The sequence below is a fragment of the Puntigrus tetrazona genome, chromosome 7, assembly GCF_018831695.1.
Source record: "Puntigrus tetrazona isolate hp1 chromosome 7, ASM1883169v1, whole genome shotgun sequence".
NCBI lineage: Eukaryota > Metazoa > Chordata > Actinopteri > Cypriniformes > Cyprinidae > Puntigrus > Puntigrus tetrazona.
This window is the reverse complement of record NC_056705.1, coordinates 6,793,932-6,818,711: the sequence shown is the minus strand read 5'-3', so window position 1 is coordinate 6,818,711 and position 24,780 is coordinate 6,793,932. Positions and strand designations below refer to the sequence as shown.

Sequence of the window (24,780 nt, the reverse complement as noted above, 5' to 3'; positions counted from 1 at the left end):
CTGCTGGCCCTAGCGTGCATCACAATAAGCTTGCGATAACTACACATTATAAGCATGTGAAATAAAACACATTTCAAGGTATTGAAAAAAAATATAAACATATATATAATATGTAAAAGTTCAATGCCATTTTTTTACACCACACAATTGTAACACTTTTGTGGACGTCACATCAGCACAGACCTTTAAACAGATTCAGCTGAAATGACGGCGAACAAGCCCAAACCCTGTTCTTTTACAGTCATGACTTTATTTTAACCCCTTCAAACCCCTTTTTACTGAAAAAAAAAAGTTTATCCACTTATGGTTTTTTCCGAATGTGGTTTTGTCCAATATAGAAATAAATCTAAATGATTTGTGGCAGCTCATCTTTCAAAACCTGATGTCCACTGCGATTCACATTATATTATTAAAAAATCCTGTGTTCTACAAAATAACATGATTATTTTTTCAATTTAATGACAGTTGATGAGGCTGTGCCATAAATATAAATCTTCACATAAGAAGTAAAATGTGGACTTTCTCTTCGTTTCATTTCGTCACTTCCTTTCCTCGCATCTTAGCTCCACCCCCTTAGGATATGAGTTATCATTGTGATTGGTTGATCAGGGTCCAATCAATGACCAGGCATTGCTCATATTATGAAATATATATTATTGGTTTACACAAAAAATCATGCAATGTTCATTTTTAGTTAAGCAGCACCACTGTGGTAGTTTTTTGGCTGCTCTCTTAATTGGCTTTGGTCGGACGCCGAGCCCTGTCCGCTTTTCACGGACAAGAGGAAAAAACGAGTTCTGAGCCCCCTCCCTGACAGCACGCCAAACACGCTTACTTTTACTGGGATTAATTATATGTAAGTAATTATATGTGACTCGGGAAATGTAAAATAATGATAAAAATCTACCCACTCCTTGTTTTTTGAAACCCCATAAATTATAAGTAGTGCATCCCAATGGCCTACAAAATAATGAAAAAAAAAAAAAAAAAAAAAAAAAAAGTATATTCTATTATTATACTAAAAAGTATAATAACCTTTTAAAGCCCTGTGCAAAGCATGATGGGACTTAAATTATGATCCTAGTTGCACAAGTAAAATCATTTATATACTCTCAACTCAAATGGATTAAGTAAAGTAGTTTATTTAAAAAATTGTGTTGAATTAACGTCATTCGCTTAAGTAAATTGAACAAGTGTCAAATATTTGCATTGGCCTACTTAATTGAAACATTGATTGTGTAAAATTCAAACATATTGGAAAAGATTCAATTCTATGACTGCAGTGATAGGTGTGTTATATCTGATCACTGATATCCCTTTTACAGGGAACAGTGTCATCTGCTGGCAAAGCTGGTAAAGTTTACAACATCAATAAAGGCATCATGCTTTTTTTTTTTTTCTTACCCTGTCACATGAAGTTCTGGCAGGATTGTAGTTGAAATTGGGAACTAATCAGTTTTGCACGTGTCCCTTGAAAATAAAGAGAAAGCTAAAAGCATTATTATCACTATTGTTAAATACTGTATACATAAAAACAATTGAAATAACATGATGTGAACTAGAGAAGAGAGAGAAGAGAGAGAAGAGAAGAGAAGAGAAGAGAAGAAAAGAGAAGAGAAGAGAAGAGAAGAGAAGAGAAGAGAAGAGAAGAGAAGAGAAGAGAAGAGAATGTGCCAGTGTCTTTCCAGTTAGCATATATTTAGTTATGCACATCTGTGTATCTGTAAGGTTTTCATATGCATGTTATTAGGCTTTATATATTCCTAAATGGAGGAAATTGTTCTTTTTTAGCAGTTTCTTAAAAAACGATCATGTCGGACATCACGCAAAACACAGGAAGTTAATGGTTTTCTCTTCCTCAGTAAACGTAAGACTCAACGTTCTCTACACTCCTCGTCACTCAGTCAACCTGCTCATCTCCCCAAGCATTAGTCCGAACTCTATGAAGACGGAAACCATGACCATATTTGCTTTTGAGAAACACACCCCGGAGTAAAGTTCGGACAAGAGAAACTCTGACAGGAAGGGAGGGATTGTTTGTTTGTTCTCGACAGATATTAGTTGGAAACGGTGCTGTACGGCTGATACAAGCTTTGGATCCTCTGAGTCACTGCATGTAAGTAGTTCTTCTGTTCAACAGGTGTACAGTACTAAAAATCTTTAGGGAGACTTTTTCACGTGAAAAGGCATGACCTGTAATCGACTCAAACCTTTGAACGGATACAGCTGCAATGATCTTCAACGAGTACAAACCCTGCTCTGAATAGTCAAACAACACTTATTTTGACATTTCTTTTTGATCTGCAGTGAGATTTTACATTCATGACTTTAATCTGAATATATTCTGTATAAAAAAAGTTCAGTTTTGTCGATTATATCTCAAGGGGGTTGTTGTAACTGATACCGAAACCTGATTTCTTGTCGTGATGATGGCCTTCACCAAGTTAGACATCTTCCTGAATCTACGTCTTTTTGATCCTGGAACCAATCGGATCTAACGAACCAGTTTATAGTCTTTGTGAAGTTTAGGTTTACAGTCAGTGTTAGGTTTAGGGGTGCAGAAATTTTTGATTAACATTTGTTCAAGGGTCAACAAAAAACGCAGACCCAGGAACACAGGCAAAATCAAGACGCGGAAATACATAAATGCATGTGATAATACTAGCATACTAGCTAGCATGTTATATACAATAACAAAAAGTATTCCTCATACAGTAAACGTTTCAATATTCCTCCAAACTGCGTTCATGTATAACGTTATGGATATCAGGATATTTAAATAAATGTAAACTTTAAAACTCTTATCATAAATAGGTTTGGTATTCCTGAGCAAAAATATTTTAATTTGAAAGCTTTGCTCGAATACAGTATGCTACCGTTTCATTTTCAAAATAAATTTGAAACATATTTGCTTTCCAGTAGATGGCAGCATTATTCTACTCATTCTAATGTTATCACCATAAATTGAGAAATGTAGATCTTTAAATTAATTTTGCGTTTATTTTACTAGTGAAATAAGCCCATTTATATACAAAATGACTAAATTTGCCAATTTATTTATAAAAATACCGTGAAATCCTCAAATACAGTACAAGAGAGTAAACATATAGGAAGTAGCTTAACACATTACACCAGGTGAGGCGTACAGTCTTGTTGAGAAATTAAAAGTAATTAACATAACTGCTCAAAAAAGAAACATACTGCAGTTTTAAAAATAATAATGATATTAAAATAAATAAGCACCACACGAGACTTTATATTCCAGCTGAAAACCAATATGAGTGATATGCAATGATAAATGCAATGTAATATATGTAACCATGTTTTTAGAAGACCTTACATTGATGAACGTGTAACAATAATATTTGCAATAACATATTGTTTTATGGAACAATTTATTAAATATAATTCCTTAATTTAACTTTTTAGATGAACCTCGTTGCTGCTGTCTCTGTGATCTCAGACTACAGCATAATACCGTATCGGCCACCGTATCGATTTACGCATTGCACCTTTAAGTGTGCTATAATTGATTCATAGTGTCTTATCATATATACTTGAAATTATTAAAAGTTCAATTCCAAACCAAAAATGAAAATTTGCCCATAATGTATTCACCCTGAAGCCATCTTAGGTGTATATGACTTTCTTCTTCCAGATGAACACAGTTGGAGTGTTAAAAATGATCCTGGCTTTTCCAAGCTTTTTGATGCTGGTGGATAGTGGCCATGATCCTGAGGCTCTTTTAATCATGTTTGCAAGATCTGCACTTAAAAAAGACTTAATGTGAGTCTTTTAAAGCAGATTTATGGGTTTTTTAAAGTTTTTTAAAGTAATAAATTCAAATCACTGACTTCCGCCAAACGGCCGTGTGTTTGTCCTCAAGAGTGGAGATCTGAGCCTGAGGTTTGTTGATGTGCCGCTGCTGCAGCCTCCTCCATCTCCTGGAGATCCTGGTCGGTATACTCCTGCTCAAACAGATAAGGATGTTCAAAAAACTCAAGCTCTTCTTCTCAGTGAAATCTTCATCATAACTTCTCAATTTAGACTTTTAGTTTGTTACCAAACTAAAACTGTTTAGTTTTGCTCTATCCTTGTTCGTCTGTTCTCTGGAGACTCTACTCAGTGAATGCGTCTCACGTCATACGGCGAGTCAGAGGTCAGCCACGGAAGCTGGAACTTGACTCAAATGTAAAAAAATATGAATATTTCTGGTTACAAAAATCCATTCATTCTGCTTCAAAAGACTGTTAAGCCCCCGGAGGCATATGGGGCGTTTTTCTGAAAGCAGTACTTGCAGAGCTTAAAAAAAAACATGGCCACTGTCCACGAGCAACTGTGCCATATTGATTGTTGATTATTATCCTATATGAAAAAAGGCATCCTTAATTTACATCAGATTATTTTCTTTTACAGAGACTGACTTCATCAACAGACAAGGATCATGAAACGTAAGTTATTAATGTTGCATAATGTCACTTAAATGAACAAATATGGATGAAAACTCACATTATAACTGGATTGATTGATTGTCAGAGAGAAAGATCATCCTTCTTGGGAAAACAGGAGAGGGCAAAAGTAGTGCTGGGAATACAATTCTCAGAAGAGAAGTATTCGTCTCTAAAGCCTCAGCTAATTCTACAACAAGTCAGTGTGTAAGTGAAGATGGGATGGTTGATGAAAGACAGATCACAGTGATCGACACACCTGGATTCATCGACACAGATCGTGACGATGAAGAGACTAAATCTAAGATTGTGAAAGCTTTGACTGAATGCGCTCCAGAGATTGATGCCTTTGTCGTGGTCCTTAAGATTGGAAGATACACAAGACATGAAAATGAGGTGTTTCAGCAAATTCTGAACCTATTTAAAGAGGATGTCTTAAAACACACAGTGATCTTGTTTACATTTGGTGAACAACTAGAAGGCCAGAGCATTGAAGAATTTGTGAAGGTCAATGAAAAGCTACAGGAGCTGGTTAAAAAATGTGGAGGTCGCCGTCACGTCATCGACAACAAATACTGGAAAAACTTTTCAGGAGACAAAAGCAACCGAGTTCAGGTGAAAAGTCTGCTGGAGACCATAGACAAGATGGTGGAAGAAAATGGACGCTACAGCAATGAGCTCCTCCATACAGTCGAGAGAATCATTCAAGAGGTGATGAAAATAAACGGAGGCAATCGAGAAGAAGCAAAGAAAACTGTTCATGAACAAATCATGAAGCAAGTAGTAGGAGCATCAACAGGAGTTTTGATCGGTGCTCTTCTGGGAGCAGTTGTTCCAGTACTTTCAATTCTGGCTGTACTAAAAACATTTAGCTCTTTAGAGGAACTGTTAAAATCCAAAGTAGTAGGTGCAGGTGGAGCAGTGATAGCAGGTGGAGCAGTGATAGCAGGTAGAGCAGCGGCAGGTGGAGCAGCGGCTGGTGGAGCAGCGGCAGGTGGAGCAGCGGCAGGTGGAGCAGCGGCAGGTGGAGCAGCGGCAGGTGGAGCAGCGGCAGGTGGAGCAGCGGCTGGTGGAGCAGCGGCAGGTGGAGCAGCGGCAGGTGGAGCAGCGGCGGCAGGTGGAGCAGCGGCAGGTGGAGCAGCGGCGGCAGGTGGAGCAGCGGCAGGTGGAGCAGCGGCAGGTGGAGCAGCGGCTGGTGGAGCAGCGGCTGGTGGAGCAGCGGCAGGTGGAGCAGCGGCTGGTGGAGCAGCGGCTGGTGGAGCAGCGGCTGGTGGAGCAGCGGCAGCGGAGATGGGCGCAGCGGTTGCAGGAGGCACTGCAGAAGCAGGAGCAGCAGCTGGAGGCGTAGGGGTTAGCACAGGTGTGATCGCAGGAGTTCTCGGAGCTGCAGCTGTTGCAGGAGCTGTTGGAGGAGGAATCACCGGATGGAAAGCAGCAGAAGACGCTGATTCAGTGTGTGACGCCATGTACAAGTCAGCGAAGGCTAACTATGAGAATGCAAAAGCTACACTTGAGAAAATAGAAGAACTTGTTGAAAAAATCATGAAACAGAAAAATTGAAAAATAGATATTTAGTTGATTTGTATCCAGAAATAACAATCTCAAGCTTTGTTACCTATAGTTAACTATAGTATTAGCTATAATATTATATTTCACTTTAGGGAATAAACATTTGATTTTTATTTTTAAACCTCACAGTTCTATTGTGTTGCAGTCACGTGTTAATTTTGGTGTTCAGTTTCCAGTAAATTTAGCATATCGATATGGCCTTGGTCTCTTCTTAAGTTGAAATAGAATATATATTAATATAGAAGAGTGTTTTTGATTATTGTAAAGTCAGTGAAAAAGGATTTTATAATTGTTTGTAAAATAATATACCCTCTTTAAAAGTACTACTTTTCAACAGAGCCTGGATGTTTTCTATACTTCTTGTTTGTTATAGGCTACGCTATGCATAAGGTTCATAATCCAGTTTCATTGATGAGTTTATTCGGTAATTACATTCAACATCTTCTTTCCAACTTGGTGTTCTTTACAATTATTGCCAAGAAGTGTAATTTATCCAAAATATAAAGGGTACAATCATAAAAAAAACTCTTCTGGCTATGCCAAACAAGTTTTGTTACATCCATGGCATGCACAAATCATTTTAAATAATTTTAAGTTATGTTTAACGAATCCTCAGCCCTTGCCAATAGTAACCCCCAAAACACTAACATACCAGAAACCGTTTTCAATATAAATATTAAAGAGCATTGAACATAAACAAGTCTACCAATTTGATAATTGCAACGAAAAATCCTTAGTAGCACAAATAAAATCATTTATATACTCTCAACTCAAATAAATTAAGTAAAGTGGTTGTAAAGAACTGTGTTGAATTACTGTAATTTTCCTGTGTTAAATATTGTTTTTGGCCTACTTAATTGAAACATGTTATGAAAATACATTTAACCTGTCAGATTAACAAAAAGCAATCGTTTAAATGGGAAACCTAACATGATGATATTAAATAAAACATTACTAAACCGAACAGTGATGGAGAATCGCTTTGTGAATAAACAGAAGTTTAGTCTCCTAAAAAAGAGAAGCATCATCCAGTGGCACTTTTCCAAAAATCAAATGACAGAATTACGGTAGGCGTATGGACAAATTTCCTTAGAAAGTAATGAACGAGCATTTCCCCAGGCAGCTAAGTCAAAAACGCTGTACATTGATTCTGTTGTAATGTAAACCATTACTTAAAACACAGGATCAATTAAACATGCACTCAGACTCGCTCGTATCCCACCAAACATCACGAGCCCGCAGAGACCGCCATAAAGCAGCGGAGCACTGATGGAAACCTGCAGGAACCTGATCATGACACCACCGCTGACTGGAAGGAATTACATTATACACGTCACGAAACACTTGCAGGAAAAGGAAGACCAACTGAGTTTCCACTGAAAGGAACGAAAAGGATCTATATAACTTATTAAAAGTATCCGTGTGTTTTTTTGATGTAAAAGTGTTGCCATTCTTTCCAGTCTTCGCCGAGCAGAGAGTCATCCGAAAATGTTTTCTAACTTTAAATTAACCTGGCGTTTTGAGAAGCTTAACCACAGATATCGGCCGACGGTCATGTAGATGCAGGTAATCGGTTTAAATATCGAATTACAATATTTATAATGTTAAATCTGGTTCTTCGTTTTACTTAAAAGTTTACGTTGAGAAGCGAATTAATTCAACTTTAGTACCCCAACTCACAAACTGACCTCGTTTCTCTTTACGAAGCTTTAAATAAGGAATAAGGTCTTTGTAAATTTCATCGCCATTTGGCCATTCGCAAAGACTTGCTATCCAACACGCAGTGAAAAAAAAAAAATCGCAGAGCAAAGAGGAACTCGCAGACAGAAAAAAATCTAACAATAAATCAGTTCGAGTGTCAGATAAACCAACCATCTCTTCCTCTTTAGTACTTAAAGCATTAAAATAACCATCTGGTCTCGTTGGCAAGACCTTTTCGGTTAATAAGAAACTCAAACTCTTTTGTCTTCTGAGATGGACAATACACACGCAGCGCATTAACATACAGACATCTGAGAGAAAATAGAAAAATCAGTAGCTTTTGCCCCCTTTCCTTCCCTTCATTCAGCTCCAATAGTACACATTCTACACGTAATCTTTAAAATCACATTCGTTACCATTTGAATAGTCTCAGTTCAAGTGGTACTGTTTACAAAAGTTCAGCTAAGAGATAAGAGATACTTGGCTCACAGTAAAGGGTGTGTCTTTCCGTGCATATCTTTCCCAAAAGGTGTTAACTTGGCTCGATCAATACAAACTGAAATGAGCAGTTGCTGTCTGCGTTCTAGGAAAGCGCTTAAGGAAACTTCTTGTGTTGATGTTGAATCAGCGTGTAATTGGGATAATATATATTTACCTGAGCGATAATACATTGATTTTATTCCGACTTACTCTGAAATGATCTTCTAGAGGAGAATAAGTGGAGGTTTAGAAACAGTAGAGACGACCAATTAGCATTTCAATTCAATTCAAGTTCATATGAAATGAAGTCAAATTAATTAAGAAAATTGAGAATACAACTTAAATTTAAAAACTTTGAAAGGCAGAATGCATAGGAGACCTTCATCCGCCAGTGGACACCTTCCTTGGGCCAATCGGGCGGACCTTATAACTGCATGATGCAAAATACGTACCAACAAGTACATCGCTGCAGTTTCCAAAACACGTGACTCACAGCAAAACTTGTATTCCTTTTAGCACAAATTTACAGATTTTCGACAAAGTGTCATTTTCGTTCAGTTGCTTGAAGAATATTATGTTTGAATACTAAGTATATGTCGGGAGATTTGAAAAACTGTTTTTATATCGGTTTTGCATTTGTCCACTATAAAGGTTTACTTATACAAAGATAACATTGTAACTACATGTCAACTAACTCTCAAAGTAGACTGTAAAGTTAAGTTAAGGGTGAGTAAAATAAGTTGACTTATGCTTTCAAAGTTTCTCATAGTGAGTATGTTGTGGACCCAAAAGAACGTGTTAAACAAGATGTTAAGCAGAAAGTCTATTAATGCTAGTTGACATGCAGTTGCAAATGTACTTAATGTCTAAAGTGGACCATCGAAATAGCGTGTCACCAAATGAACTCAGTATTAAGATGAAACAGTAGTATATCATCATGTACCTCAGTGCCCAGGTAAATGTATGTATTTGTGAGTGCTAACACACGTTTGTACAGGAATCTGGAGCGCAGGATGCTGATTCAGAAATTACTAACAGGAGTGAGTGGTGGCTTGATCAAACAGAGGCGTGTGTGTGTGTGTGTGTGTGAGTGTGTGTGAGTGTGTGTGTGTGTGCCGTGTTTCTCCTGGAGGTGTGTCATTGACAGCTGCATATTTCGAAATCTATTAGGATAGATTTTCAAATGATAAGAGACGTGAATTTAAAGACAGGAAAGAGAAACTCCACCTCTGAGAGAGAGAGAGAGAGAGAGAGAGAGAGAGACAGACAGAGAGAGAGAGAGAGAGAGAGAGAGAGAGAGAGAGAGACAGACAGAGAGAGAGAGAGAGAGAGACAGAGAGAGAGAGAGAGAGAGAGAGAGAGAGAGACAGAGAGAGAGAGAGAGAGAGAGAGAGAGAGAGAGAGAGAGAGAGAGAGAGAGAGAGAGAGAGAGACAGACAGAGAGAGAGAGAGAGAGAGAGAGAGAGAGAGAGAGAGAGAGAGAGAGAGAGACAGAGAGAGAGAGAGAGAGAGAGAGAGAGAGAGAGACAGAGAGATAGAGAGAGAGAGACAGAGAGAGAGAGAGAGAGAGAGAGAGAGAGAGAGAGAGAGAGAGAGACAGACAGAGAGAGAGAGAGAGAGAGAGACAGAGAGAGAGAGAGAGAGAGAGAGAGAGAGAGAGAGAGAGAGACAGAGAGAGAGAGAGAGAGACAGAGAGAGAGAGAGAGAGAGAGAGAGAGAGAGAGACAGAGAGAGAGAGAGAGAGAGAGAGAGAGAGAGAGAGAGAGACAGAGAGATAGAGAGAGAGAGACAGAGAGAGAGAGAGAGAGAGAGAGAGAGAGAGAGAGAGAGAGAGAGAGAGAGAGAGAGAGAGAGAGAGAGAGAGAGAGAGAGAGAGAGACACTGATAACACGCTGAGACATGAGGCTGCACAGAATGCAGAAGGAGCCACAGGAATACTTCGACTACTGAGAGGAATGAGAGACGACCGGGGAACTGAATTACTCGTTGAGGAACTAAGACAGAAAGAAAAGGGGATCTATCAACTTTGCTTTGACTTGTACTTTTAAGCCACTTGAAGTAAAAGAAGTACAGGAAGGTAAGACTGGTTTCCTGCTTTCTGATAATATCTGAGTCAGTCAGAGGTTCACTGTTAATAATTATCACTCTGTGTTTACAGCCAGAAAGATGTATGCTTATGATTTAAAGAAATCAGGCCAAATGTCTATAACTATTTTTTATTCCCTGATTATCTATATACAGTAGCCTGCCGTATCTGTTTTATTAAGCGTGTGAGTTTAAATGTGTTTTTAGTACATGTTTAACCAGGTACACATTTTGTCTACGATGACTTGTAGTAGTACACACTGCTATTTTTAGGCAGCATTCTTTAAAAGGCGGATTTCAGGAAACGTTAAGGAAGTTATGCATGATATGGTGGCTCACTTTCATCTGGAAAGAAATGAGGAAATAGGATGTACGGACTTTCACAGCTTTCAGGCTGAAGGTGGTGGAGCAGCCAGTGACCACTTCTTAAGAATAAAGGCTCTTAATTATTAAATCTCGATCGGTGGCTCCATGAAGAACATTTAGCACCCTGTAAAACTTCTCCATTGAACGAAATGACTCTTTAAAGGTTAACGTTATTCCTTTTAAAGAGTGCGTTCTCTCAACTCTTCACTCAGACTTCAACCAAATCAAAAGACACCCGAACAAGCCGATCAAGATCTTCAGGATTGCTAGTTTCAGTGAACCTCGGGGGCCAGGGTTCAGAAACCTTGACCTACAGGAGAACCGACCGACAGCTCGAAGGCTATTTGAAGGATTGATTATGATTTCAGTGTAAATACGTCTGCGCTTCCCAAACGCTGCAATAAAAACCCTATAAACATGCTTAATGATAGCAATTAGCGTTTATTATGTATAAACGGTAATAAGTGTGTCTAATTAGTTAAACATAATAAATACGGCATAATGTGGATCTTATGAACATGCATGCATGCAAAACATTATAAAAGGTAGAGTGGGCATGGTACTCTTTTGGATGCTACCATATTTATGCATTATGTATTTGTAGGTTATCTTGACACACATGTGGATGATATCTGTTCATCACACTCCCACATTATGCAAGCTTTGCTATATTTGGGCTGCATACAGCTGTCAACGCTGTCTGGGCACACACTCGTGTCAGTGCACATCTTTTTTTTTTCAATGCACGTCAGTAGAATATTGTCATCTGTGTAAAGCTTGTAAAGACTCGCTGCTTGAGTTACGGGCCAGCGCTGTGAGACACAGCTTTAATAAACCGTGTTGAGCAACGCTCACGTTTCCAGGTGGTCGCATGGAAACGAGGATATTACAGTGGGTCGGTTCTTGTAAAAGCCAGAATAGAACATGACGTCCGTGTAGCGTACACTGCGGTTCAGACGTGTGTCGCAGGTGTACTCCTCACTCTATTGTGTTCCCACCGAGGGAGTGTTAGCGAGTGGAGGTGTGTGTCTCAGACTGCGTCGAGTCTCCCAGACAAACACCGCACGCTGCCCAAAGACCGGCCACTTTGATACGGGAATGTCTGGAAGTCGATCCGGGTGTGTTGTTATCATTCTGCCTTTCTTTTCGTCTGATCCTGGTTTGCATTTAGTCGGTTTTTGGTGGAGTTGGGGAAGAGTTGCGAAAGGTCGGCTGGAGTGCAGGGTTCATGTCTGGTCTCGCTATCAGGAAGCAGGTTTGATGTGGAAAACTTGTTACGGAAATTACAACTTCTGTCCCGTTTTCCCATGAAACTGAACGTAAACAAAGACTTACCATTATCACGGTACCTGCGCTTTTGCAATATTGATGTTTACACAGTAAAGCGTTTTTTCTCCTGCTAATAAAGTTGTTTTAAATCTACAGCCAACCTGTTTAAAATAATAATTTATTTGTTCTTTTTTTGTTGTTGTTGGGCCACAAAAAGGGTAAAGGTTCCGTTGATGTATGATTTGTTAGGATGGGACAATATTTGGCAAAGATACAGCTGTGAACAAATCTGGAATCTGAGGGTGCAAAAAAAATCACCTTTTTGGCCAAATGTAGTTCTTAGCAATGCACATTACTAATTATATATTAACGGTAGAAAATTCACATTGCACCATGATATTTAATTAATACCCTGATGATTTTTGGCATCATTTTGAGTGTACTGTTGGCTATTGCTACAGATATACCTGTGCTACTTATGACTGCTTTGGTGATCCATTATTCATTATTTACTTTCTATTTATTGGCAAAATGCACAAATTGTTACTCTAAGCTATGTGTGTCACAGTTGGCACATTTTCTTTCTTTATTGGCATGTTAAGATCTCGTATGATAAAGATCCTGTAGCCGTTTCTGATTGGTTAAACTGACAGCATTACGGTCTCCAGAAATTAGACGATACCTAGTGTATTCCTAGAACTGTAAAAATCGTGTCTCATATCGTTCGAGACCCGCATGACCGACTTCCTTGTTCCTGTGGGGCACAATGGGAATCCATTATCTTGATCCGAAATCTGGTTTCTCACGCAACAAACGCTGCTTTCAAGTTCCAGAAAAGTCAAAAACTACCATAAACAAGTGGTTTTCAAGTCAGACAGACAGACGTAGTTAAAACCATGACGCTCACTTCATTAGCTGAATGAAGCAGGTGAGTCAAACAATGAAGACACACAGAAGATCCTCAAAATTAAAAACCACAACCATCATAAACATCTATGCACATATGAGTTGTGCCCTACATTCCGAGCCTTTAAAGTCATATACTAGTTTTGAAACTGAAACTGTGTTATTGTATGTTGAAAGGAACCGATCGTGAAGTTTGAAGACTATAAACAGTCTTTAACAATTCACCGTTTGTGTTTGACATTACTTGGTCTTGGATCAACATTAAAGAAGCCGAAGACACCTTCATTTCTGGGTGAGCGTCGCTTTGATGATTGAGATCTTATCCCCGACCTCTCACGATTGTATCTGATCACAGTTGCAACATTAATGGTTAGACTAGACAGCTCATCAGTGCCTGATGATTAAATCCACGCAGCCCTGTGACAAACAGCTCATGTAAAGGTCAGGAGGAAATAAAGTCTGCTTGCACAAGCACCGTCGTAGCAGCAGGCCCAAAGACAGGGTTCTTCAGAAGAAACGCTGCTATCAGAGGTTTTGTGCTCCAGTTTGATGTTTGAAGTGGTACAGAGTACAGTGACTGATGGAAGCGTGAGATGTGGTCCAGGGAAGAGATAAACGCTTGTGAACGTTTCGCAGCTTTAAAGAATCTGTTTCTCAGGATCTTTAAAAAACCTCCTGACCTGCCAGAGCTACGTTTTGACGATTTACAAACCGAGAAAAAGCTGAAGCATCACGATGCGCTTTATTGCACAGATCATGCTTCCCAAAAAGCATTGTGAACCTAAATTAATCTTAGCTTCCTTTGCAACGATCAGCTTAGGATGCGTTTGGGAAACACAGCCCAGATCACCACATTAACTCCTTTTTTATTGCAAAATTTTGAGGACTTCTCTATTACTAATGATGTTGTGTAAAAATGTGAAAATATGATTTCTTTACTTTTTAAAAGGTTCTTTACATTTCTCTCCTCTACTGAGCGTACACCGTTCCCATGACTCCTCTTTGTGTTATTTCCCAACTTTGATACTTATGAAGTATTATTACTAATAATGTTATGCAAAAACTAGTAAATATTACATATTTGCATTTTGTAGTAGTTTATTTCTAATAATAATATTAAAATATTACTATTACAATGAGTAATAATACATTTGTTCTGAAACAGTATCATTAATAGGATTTTAAAAAATCTAAATCTTTTTTTTTAGTTCAGTTATTGGTGAGAAATGTGTGGAAAATATATAAAGAAATAAATGTCTTTATATATACACACATAATAAATATACACAGTAAAATAAAATAAATAAAAAAAAGGCTTACCTTCTAGAAAATATAAAATGTCAGTCAGCAAAAATCACAATGATTTCCTGTATGAACTTCCTGTGAAAGGTTTGTGGGCAGATTTAGGTGTCTTCATACAGACTCAGGTATCAGGCAAGTTTCTTGCTGATCCTTCAGATTCATTGTGTGTTTTGTAGACTAGCTAGTGTTCTGGTCTCTCCCCGAGGGCCTCTAATGGACGCCGGGTCCTGGCCGCCTGTGTTCTCTCACTCGGTGTATGGAGCTGGTGTCTCTTGAACAGATGATCTGCGGTCATATTGAATTGTGGAGATCTGGCATGAGGAGATAGCGATCGCAAGCACGCCGGACTCCTGTAATCACTCGAGCTAAACGTTGTGTTTGTAATGCATCAGGGAGCCTGGCAGTGTCTGCCGTGTGCTAATGCCTTCACTAATGTACAGTAAGTGGCTCTGTGGACGAGATTTTTCCGCTGGCCTTTTTGCAGGCCGCCACCGAGACGTGCCGAGGCTATGGCTTTCTGACCTGTGCTTCTGTCTGAAGACCGCGAGCGTCATTTACGGTGGCTCCCGCCCTCTTTACGAGCGTCTAATACCGAAAATATATCCGAAATGCAAACAAACGTGTTTGCTCTTAATACACATCCGCAGACGTTCGGCTGCCGCTGTGGTTTATCAATAAATGCATATAAATGCTATTAAGAACCTGGAGCATATATATATACACACAGTGCGTTGCAAAAGTATTCATACCCCTCCACGCACATTTTTGTCATACTCTTAACTTAGTTGAGTTAGTGTTTTGGGGAAGGATGTGGCAAGCTTGGCTCATCTGCATTTCTTTAGATATATTTAATGAGGTTCAGGCCTTGGTTGTGTCTGGGCCATTCGAGGATATTTACAGAAGGTCTATAAGCTATTCGTGCTTTAGGGTCATTGTCCTGTTGGAAGGTGAAGCGTCTGCCCAGCTCTGGACTGGGTTTTCAATGGTTACTCCACCCAAAAAATCATTTACCCCCATGTTGTTCCAAACCTTTGTTTGTCTCCTGAACACAATTTAAGATATTTTGGATGAAAACCGTGAGGTTGGTGACTGTCCGATTGACTGCCAAATAATTACGACTCAAGGTCTAGAAAAGTACGAAAGACGTCGTCTCAGCGTTGCCATCAGTGGTTCAACCCTAACATCATGAAGCTACACTTTTAGTACTGAAAAAAAATAAAATAGTGACTTTATTCGATGCATTAATCCACTGACTTTTTAAAACGGATGCCATTATCAAATTAAAGAAGTTCATTTGAAAGTATCAGTTGATCAGTAAAATGATGTTCTGCCAATTCACTGTGTAATGAGGAAAAAGAACTCTACTGAAATCAGTTTATTCAATAACTTCTCGCTGGATGCATATCACCAGAATTGACAGGAAACAAAAATTATCTACAAAGCTCCAAACTTACATTTAGTCGGTCACTGCATGAAATGATGCCTTCGTTAAACTGTATTTTTGAAGCTTCAGTTATATATTCACAGTTATATATTCAGCATATCCTCAGTTACTAAATTCATATTTATATGAAGACACAGATATAGTCATTTATAACATTTCATTACTACCTATATATCAGCAAGGATATATTAATTTGATCAAAAGTGAGAGCAAAGACAGTTATGCTATAGATTAATGTCGTTCTTTTGAACTTTCTATTCAGTAAAATAATCATGAATTTAATTTTTAATAAAAAAAAAAAAAAACTAAACATTTTGTGTCAGAAAATTCATATTTGATCACAGGAATGAATTACATTTCATTATATTTTACATAGAAAACCATTAGTTAATTTTTATTTTTTGATGAGAAGATACTTTTAAAAGCAAATAATAAATCAGAATTATTCCAAACTTTTGACCAGTAGTCTCATGCTATTATGCTACAATCATATTCAAAGAGTGTTTAAAACAAGCTAGAACTTCAACTCACAAAATATTCTCTTTTTTAGGTTTGCCAAGATGACCTTGAACAAAAGTGAGCTTCTGTCCTCCAGCTCATTTGTCTGTCCCGGTCTGACTCTGAACACGACTCAAGGACACGAGACGATCTTGAGCAACAGCATCGGAGCGGTCACCGGCGCTGTCGATCCTCGGCCTCGTGTTCCTCCTCGGCTTCCCGGGAACGTCTTTATCATCTGGAGCATCTTGGCCCGAGCGCGGAGCCGCTCCGTCACCACCCTCCTGATCCTGAACCTCGCCTTCGCCGACGGCTTCCTCATGCTGCTGACGCCTTTCTTCATGGTTTATTTGCTTCAGCGCCGGTGGATTTTCGCCTGGAGATGTGCAAAGTCCTGTACTACCTCTGCTGCGCCAACATGTACGCTTCCATATTCTTGATCATGCTGATGAGCCTCCACAGGCTGGTGGCGATAGTGTGGCGAAGCGGTCGGAGCGCTGACCAACCGCAGGATGCTCACGAGGGTGCTGGTGGGACTCTGGGTGCTCGCTTTGGGACTCTCTTCACCCGTTTTGGTTTTCAGGGAAGTCAGTAAGAGTCTCGTGTGCGACTGCTATCACCACAAACAACCACTACATGTGAGTCTTTTCTAATTATAATTATAATTCAGACTGATTACATGCACATCAATGAAAAAGTGCACAATGAATTGAACGAAGCTCTTCAAGAGACTGAAAATACACACATAATGCATAAACTCTCAGGCCATACGAGATGTGGATGAGTTTGTTTCTTAATCAAAAATCTTCAGTAAAGATCATCAGAACGAGACTCCAAAGAGCTGAGAAAAATATCATAATAATCCACACCACTCCATTCCATCAGTTAAGCTTGTGAAGCAAGGAACAGGATGTTTCTGAAAAATCCATCGGAAACCATTGCTTCTGGTCAAAATAATCCATAATAACAAAAGGCCCCACACATCAAATTGTTTAAAAGTTTGTCTTGCAAACATTGCTTGATCTTTGCATATTTCTTTCCTGATTCAGATTAGAAGACTTTTTCATTCGAGGAAGTAATATCATGAAACAATTTGGATTGATTTGCATACCAGTTTGAATGTGCAAAATACAGATTTGCTTACCTTTAAGTTATTTAAACCTCGAACAACATACGCTCTTCGTAAGCATGCCTCAGGCTCTCTGGAGGCATCTTTGGCTGCTTCTGTTCAGAGGATGTCTTCATCCGGTTTGTACATCTAAACTCTAGAAGTTTGGAAGTGTGTTGGTTCAGGAATGTGTGTGACCACGGTGGTGTGTCCATCGAAATCCAAGTCCTCAATCCACGATCTTTATTTATCAACATAGGAATGCAAATTTAACTTTAGTTGCATGCCAATCAAATACCTATCGGGAGTTCAAACCTCTCTCTTATAGGAGCTTATCCACATCATGCCATTGTCACACTGCATGAAGTTCCTGGCACAAATTTTTGTGGCCAAAACGCTTGGCAGAAAACTACATTTTTCATTTTTGCGATGTGTCCAACAAGCCTTCTGTCAGACATATGTTCTATAACAAGATGCAGTACAACACATCTACATCATTTATCTGTTCTTTTCCTCTGCAGGAGGTGATGCAGTACGGTATGGAAACATTACTGGCTTCTTGTTGCCGTGACGGCGTGATCATAGGCAGTTACGTGTGCATCCTGCGCAGGATCCGCAAGACGCGCGCTTTCGCAGACGCATCCGCAGCGAGAAACTCATCCTGGTGATCATCATCACCTTCGGACTGTTCTGGCTGCCCTACCACATCATAAACATAGTGCAGGTGTGTGTCTCTTTCCATCAAACGCTCCGTTTCTTAAACGTGGAAACAACCTAACCGTGTTTTCTTCACGCAGGTGGCTGCTGCTTTGTATCCAGACTGTTCTTCCGAAAAAGAAACGTGAGCAACTTAAAACACTCACACCACAACCTCAGCAACTTTAAAATGAAGACCAATCCATGCAATATCTCTTAAACATAGTCAGTTTTTTAAAATTATGTCAATTGTTTTTCCTTACATTTTCCATTAAGTTTGGTGTAATGCAATGCATTCACGCAGTTTAAGGTTAGGGTTCTTTTCTACACACCGTATATTACTTGTGTCCTGCCTTTCTGAAAGGCGCCAATTTTACAAAGCGTATCGAGAAATTTCTTAGCGTGCATATGATAACAATTTTTCACATACATGATATGCATACAACCATAATCCTAAACCATAAACAGGTCAATTTTTACGTATTTATACCATGAGTTTTTATTTGGTGTACTCTTCTTAACTTTTTTAAACTAAATAAGCTACGTGATGTATTAGGGTTCTGGAGTATCATATGCACGCCAAACACGTGCGTGTCATATATACGCCATGTCCATGTCTGCGTAGAAATAGCACGTATTTTCCTTTATTTTTACTATTTATACGCACTTATTGTGCAGGAACCCGACCCAGACTTTTAAATTGCTTTCATAGCCGCTCATTTTTAGGAAAAATACAGATTCAAACCCAGCTGTTCTTTCTTTGACAGCCTACAAAAGGTCAGGGCGAAGCTGCGAGCGCTCACCTCCACCATAGCCTTCGTCAGCAGCTGCATAAACCCAGTGCTGTACACCTTCGCCGGGAAGTCGTTCATCCGACGCGAGGGTCTGGCCTTCATGGCGCGGCTGTTCGAGGGAACGGCGCTGGAGACGACGCGGAGGATCCGGCGCAGCAATCAGAACAGCCGCGACCGAGAGAGGGAGACCGACGAGAGAGAAAGTCTCAAAGACAAAGACTCAGACTCCACCACCAGCACGGCCGCTAACGCGAACGCGGTTATTAAAGCTGCGCCGCAGAAGAACGGAAAGTGAGCGTCCGGCGACTCGTTACGGTGGTGATCGCGTCGGGCTGTGCGTCGGCACGGTGGGTGAATCGGGACAGCTTGTGCTTTTGTGGCGGATGGAGGTCAAGTTTGTATTTAAAAAAAAAAAAAAAAAAAAACGTTTACCAGTGGTGTACCCCAAAAACAAGAGAACAGGTCGGTGCCAAAGCATCACCGGACCGAGAACCGAGGCGCCCACACGGGGTTTAAATGTTAAATAATGGACGAGGAACAGGTTCTGACTGTTAAAAAAAATGTCTGTTATGTCCAAAATGAGTGTTTGTCCAGTAGAGGGCGACACGCGACCGAGAGACCGAAGGCACCTGCTTGGAAGAGTGACCCCAGAGCCTGGACGAGGGCCGGGGCCACAGATTAAGGAGGGGCACGTATCGCCCCGCCCATCCCCAATTTTACTAGTTATTAGTGTAGAGGATTGAGCATGTGTCTTTAATGTACGATTTTATGAATAATCTATTTGGACGCACTATTTAGAATCAATTGGCAAAGTTTATTAATAGCTACTCAGATGAATGATAAATTAATCGTTAAATTAAATTAATCTAATTTTATTGCGCTTTTCACAATAAATGAACCAAAAATATTGTTTTTACTAAAATAGCAGTAATAAAGTGATTGTTTAAGCAATAAATGTTCATATCGCAGCTCCATTTGTAGTTATTACTGATAAGAACCAGGATCACTGTCAAATCTGATAAGCCATTTCATATTTTTAGAAGTTATTATAGCCTTTAATAAAATACTAATCATAGCGATGGTCTCTTTTAGTCTTTAAAAGTGCTCACGTACCTATTGAACAGATTTACAGCTCAGAGTGATTTAATACTCTGAACTACCGATATCAAGTGTTTATTTGTAAACAAAAAAAACGTAATCTGACTACAATGACATCGGTTAGACCTATGTTTGTAGAGTTAGCACGTAATATTTGTGTAATGTGGCCAAATTAATAATAAAATCGTACACAAAGGAATGGGCGTGCACGGTCTACACCACTAAGATTTGCCGTGTTTTAAACCAATGGAATCGGGGCTGGGCGGGCCACACGTCGTCCAGGCAACGCTCTGGTGTACTTGGCATGGACGGGTCCAAAGATTGAAGAGGCTTAATGTTGGGTTGACACTGAAAAATTAAGAAATCCTGCTTAGCCCGGTTGGGGTTTTGGCGCATTCCAGCCTGCCAGGCTGTTCTTATCTGGTCAAGCTGGGAGACCAGCTAGAAGGACCAGCTAAAACCAGCCTAGCCAGGCAGGGAGACCAGCTAAAACCAGCTTAAACCAGCTAAGACCAGCCAATCATCCTAGGCTGGTTTTAGCTGTTTTGTTCAGCAGGGCCAACAGAGTCCCCAAGTGCTGTTTCTTTCAAACCAATTCCATAATATTTCCAGTAGTTCATGATGAATGTTTAAGGATCTTATGAAGAACTTTTATGTATGGGAGTATATAAAACCATTCATCTTAAACAGCCTCAGGAATTAAACTACAAAGAGATGGAATAAGAAGAGAAGACTTCAAATACTTGACAACTGCCATATTTAAACAAATGCACATGAATTTTCACAATATTTACGGTGAACCCAGATGACAGCAAAAGAATCAGGGTATAAAGACTTGAATGGAATTGCAACGAATGAAAAGTTTGAGCGTTTATGTGTTAAAATATGTCTGAACCACTGAACAATGTATTTTAATGTAACTTTTTCAAATATTTACCATCGTTCATATTAAATGCGATGATTTAATATTGATGATTTAAAAATGAAAAGGGTCGGTTCACACAAAATGTGCATTCAGACCCCGTGATTTCTTCAAGCTTTCAAATGTGGATTCAAGAAAAATCACAAAATCATCTTGAAGCTTTCAAATGACGGCAGAGATATGAAATATTGTATAGTTTTAAAAATGATTCTGATCTTCTGGCCTCCATGAACCTCCCAGAGCTGCATGGGAACCTCTTTTTACCAATAAAACTTGAAACAATCTCAACGTTTTTAATGTTCCAAAAGATAAAAAGCCATGAGGGTGAGCAGCTTACGGGGAGTTGTCGTCTTCGTGTGGGCTTTCCCTTTAAGTGTGAAGATTAAGAAAACGTGTAAATAGCAGCCTTGTGGATTTAATGAGTGCGTGTGAAGCATAAAGAACGACGACGAACAATGATAAGAAATGTAAATTCTGAAAAAAACGAGGAAATAAAGCAATGATGCTCAATGACTCGAGTCGTTCACAGTCATCTGCAGCAAATCAGCCGTTATCTCAAGGTCTTGGGACTTTTTGATCTAACAGACATATTTTTAAGGCCGCAAGAACTATATAACATGAAGCATGAAAGGAACAGGAAGTGGGAAGTAACCTAATGATTGAAAACATGATGCAACCCCTCAACTATACAGAGCCTGAGGCGTTACGCAAGCAGGCCGCGCTCACCGATATTAAACACGGGTCCGCACGCAAACGAAGCCAGAACGCAGATGCTTCAGGCAATATCGAAATCCTGGGCGCATTCGAGGAAAACGTCTCTTAAGGTCACCCTAAATTAACCGAGGTGGTTACACAGACGCTAATAAATACGCCGTGGTTCGTTTTCGCAAGCTTGGGGTTGACTACAATGTGAAACGTCCTCGAGCTGCACAAGTGCACAACATGATGCAACCCCTCACTATTTGATTCGGGTGCGCTTCAGGCAGAAAAAGCCCCGGATGGACGCTTGCTGATGTTGCGCGGCCCGTCCTGGTTACAACAGCCCGGGAGCTGGAAACGGTGCACTACCGTATTATGAGAACAGCGCGGGACGTTTGGAAATCAAGCGCGCGCGCACCGTTGCTCACGAGACACGGCCAGATAAAGAAACACACATCAGAAAGATGAGCTCGAGCACGAAACGAGACAGAAAGAAAACGCACCGAAACAATCGAACCAGCTCACGCCTCTTTTTTTTTCTCTTTGGAAAGTGTTCTTTGCTCTTTCCTGTCTGAAGCAACTGGCTGTTTCTCAAGTGCTGCGCGTGAAGAGGAAGCGATGACGTTAAATAGCAGCACTTAATAGATGCTAGCGATAAGGACGCGAGACAATGGGTCAGAACTGACTCTGTATGTTTGCCACTGGCCGATCCGCGCGCGTGAACGCTTGATAAGGGACTGAGGTAAGGCTTTATCGGGCGCGTGCGCGTGCGCGAGCGCGTCTCCAGAATTAAACCCGAGCGAGGAGTTCAGCGACACGAAAAGTACGTTTTAGTGAGCAAATGGGTGACCTTTTTTATTTGAATATGCTATCTGTAATAGTCGATGTTCACATGATTGTTATTGAAACAAAGCACTGAGACGTTTAACAAGAGAAGGAGCTTATCTGTTAGAAATGCGCAAAACTTGGTTAACACATCTGTCGGCAGGAAACGCTTCATAGAAGATGACTAACAGCGCAACTTAATAGAAGACAATCCGTTGACTAATTCTGCATTGTGCATATATCATATTTACAAAAAAAAATCATAAAAAGTCGTCAAGGATCGGTTAAAAAAAATGCAAGAACTGCAATCTTAAGCACGATTAGGCAACGACGTGTGAAACAGCTTGTGGCGTGCTTTAAAAGAAACACACACGCACACACACACACACACACACACACACGCACACACACACACACACACACACACACACACACACTGCTTCTTTGTGGTTTGGTACCGCTGTTGTCGCATTAATTAAAGAAGGCAGACTTTGAACAGACGTGTCTGTTAATGTTAAAGGGTTAATGTTGTCTGGAGAGCCCAAAGTTAGGAAGGAACCAAGTGAGTCCTGTTTTTTATTATTATTATTATTATTATTATTATTATTATTATTATTTATTATTATTCTCGCGTGAATTGACGTGCATTTTCAGTAACACGTGCACGAGGATTTTTTTGTCGTTTAAGGGTTTATTTTAACTTGATGTGACGGAAAACTATATATAAAAATATATATATAAGTAAATAAAAGTACAACGTGTTGATATTCGATATTGGATGGATAGCTTTAGAGCAACCGAGACCTTCTTGTCAACGTTTAAAGGTTTCTGTTTAATGTCTGAAAACTTTTCTTTAATTAATTACGTGTCATCTGTCATATTAAAACGACGATGATGGTTGTGCGGCACGAAGGCTCTAAAAGTCACCTAAAAATCGCAGTCATGGTGAAATTTGATTGTTTTTTTTGTTGATTTGCGAAAGCCAGAAGAGGAACTTCCCTTTGTGTTGAGCAATGCATACTACTGCCGACGCAGCAAAAAAACAATAGCTACTATCTATTAAGATGAATGAGGATTTATATAAAGACTATAACCAGGATTTGCTTCATCTCCGCAGAAACCGCGACACATGGCCACTCCGGTCCCCGCGAACCTCTCGTCTCTGGCCGGACCGGCTCGGGCCCCGCGGCGTCCCCCTGGCCCTGTCCCATCAGATCGGGATCGCTATCCTGGCCGTCGCCTTCGTGTTCGGTTTCCCGGGAACCTGTTCGTGGTGTGGTCGGTGCTGTGCCGCGTGCGCCGCCGCTCCGTCACGTGCCTGCTGATCCTGAACCTGTCCGCCGCGGACGCGCTGGTTCTCCTGAGCGCGCCGCTCTTCATCCGCTTCCTCGCGGGCGGGCTGCACTGGGAGTTCGGGCCCGCTCTCTGCAAGACGGTCCACTACCTGTGCTGCGTCAACATGTACGCCTCCATCTACCTGATCTGCCTGATGAGCATGGACCGCTGGCTGGCCGTCACGAAGCCCTTTCTGTCTCAGAGGCTGAGGACCAGGAAGAGGCTGCTGTCCGTCATGTTGGGCATCTGGGTGATGGCCTTTCTGATGGCTCTGCCCATGCCGTTCTACCACCACGGAGTTAGGACAGGAGATTCCACAGATATAGTATAGGATATATATATATATATATATATATATATATATATATATATATATACTTTATATGCATGAGTCTATATATATATATATATATATATATATATATATATATGATACGTTCATTTTTCATAAGTGCATTTTTGCATTTACTTTATTTAAGCGTAGTATTATTATATTATATTATATTATATTATTATTATATTATTATTATTTCACGGAAATCTATGCATTTAACTACATTTGAAAGATTAATGCTGCGGGCGTAAGGACAATATATATATATAAATATTTCCTTAACGTGTAACAATAAATCATCCGTGAATAAAGTGTAGTAAAGTATAAATTTTTTTTTTTTAGTTTTTGTAAATAATTATCTGATATTTTTTATTAATCTTTAATTTTTGAGAAGTTTTTTTAAAATTAAAAGATCACAGTCGCAAAACATTTTTTTAAATGATTCAAAAACAATTTTTTGATTCAAAATTAATATGCATGTGCTCACAACATTAGTAATATTTGAACCACTGCAATATTTGTTGAAAATCGTTAAACAGCCTCGATTATTATCATTGTTATTTTAGACTTTTCTCTCTATTAAGGTCCTTGAAGTGGAAAGTTGTTTTGAAAGTAAATGGGTATTTTTTTATTTTTTAAACCATGGCTTTAAGGTTTTTTTGTTTTTTTTAAGCAAGTATTTTATGATTATTGATATATATTAGTTTTTATTATTATTTTATTATTGTAGTGAAAGTGTAGTGACCATTAGTACAAACACAGATTTACTACAGTAGATAAAAGGCTAGTGCAGCACAACTGTGGTTTATTTGTGGTTACTGTGGTTTAACTCTATTAACCTGGTTTTATTTGTAGTAAAAACATGGTTAATTTTCCTAAGGCTTGTGTGATAAACGATGCC

General features: G+C 39.6%; 3 protein-coding genes across 5 annotated transcripts in view; all 3 read left to right on the top strand.

The window, feature by feature from the left end:
• The first annotated feature begins 1,836 nt into the window (after positions 1-1,836).
• Positions 1,837-6,981, top strand: LOC122348996. Of its 3 annotated transcripts, none has more exons than XM_043244919.1 (5): positions 1,837-2,116; positions 3,659-3,786; positions 3,887-3,956; positions 4,417-4,451; positions 4,537-6,981. In XM_043244919.1, exons 4-5 carry the CDS (start codon positions 4,445-4,447, stop codon positions 6,006-6,008), a joined length of 1,479 nt encoding a protein of 492 aa, XP_043100854.1. In that variant the 5' UTR covers positions 1,837-2,116; positions 3,659-3,786; positions 3,887-3,956; positions 4,417-4,444; the 3' UTR covers positions 6,009-6,981. The 3 variants fall into 3 exon arrangements, with proteins under 3 accessions (XP_043100854.1, XP_043100853.1, XP_043100852.1); XM_043244918.1 differs by having other exon boundaries at positions 3,887-4,191; XM_043244917.1 differs by lacking the exons at positions 3,659-3,786; positions 3,887-3,956.
• Positions 6,982-16,257: 9,276 nt separating this feature from the next.
• On the top strand, positions 16,258-19,967 carry ltb4r2a (leukotriene B4 receptor 2a; the record flags this gene model as incomplete). The annotated part of the gene is given in 8 exon segments (XM_043245575.1): positions 16,258-16,282; positions 16,285-16,443; positions 16,446-16,548; positions 16,550-16,706; positions 17,698-17,799; positions 17,802-17,900; positions 17,974-18,017; positions 18,640-19,967. Coding segments are annotated over 8 exon segments (1,011 nt in total), but the record flags the coding sequence as incomplete, so codon positions are not given.
• A 3,430-nt stretch (positions 19,968-23,397) lies between these two features.
• The window catches only part of ltb4r (leukotriene B4 receptor), a gene marked incomplete at its 5' end in the record, with an annotated part of 4,530 nt that continues 3,147 nt past the window's right edge, over positions 23,398-24,780 (top strand). The window contains 2 exon segments of the mRNA XM_043245571.1: positions 23,398-23,458; positions 23,461-23,843. Coding sequence (XP_043101506.1) covers positions 23,398-23,458; positions 23,461-23,843 — 444 coding nt within the window.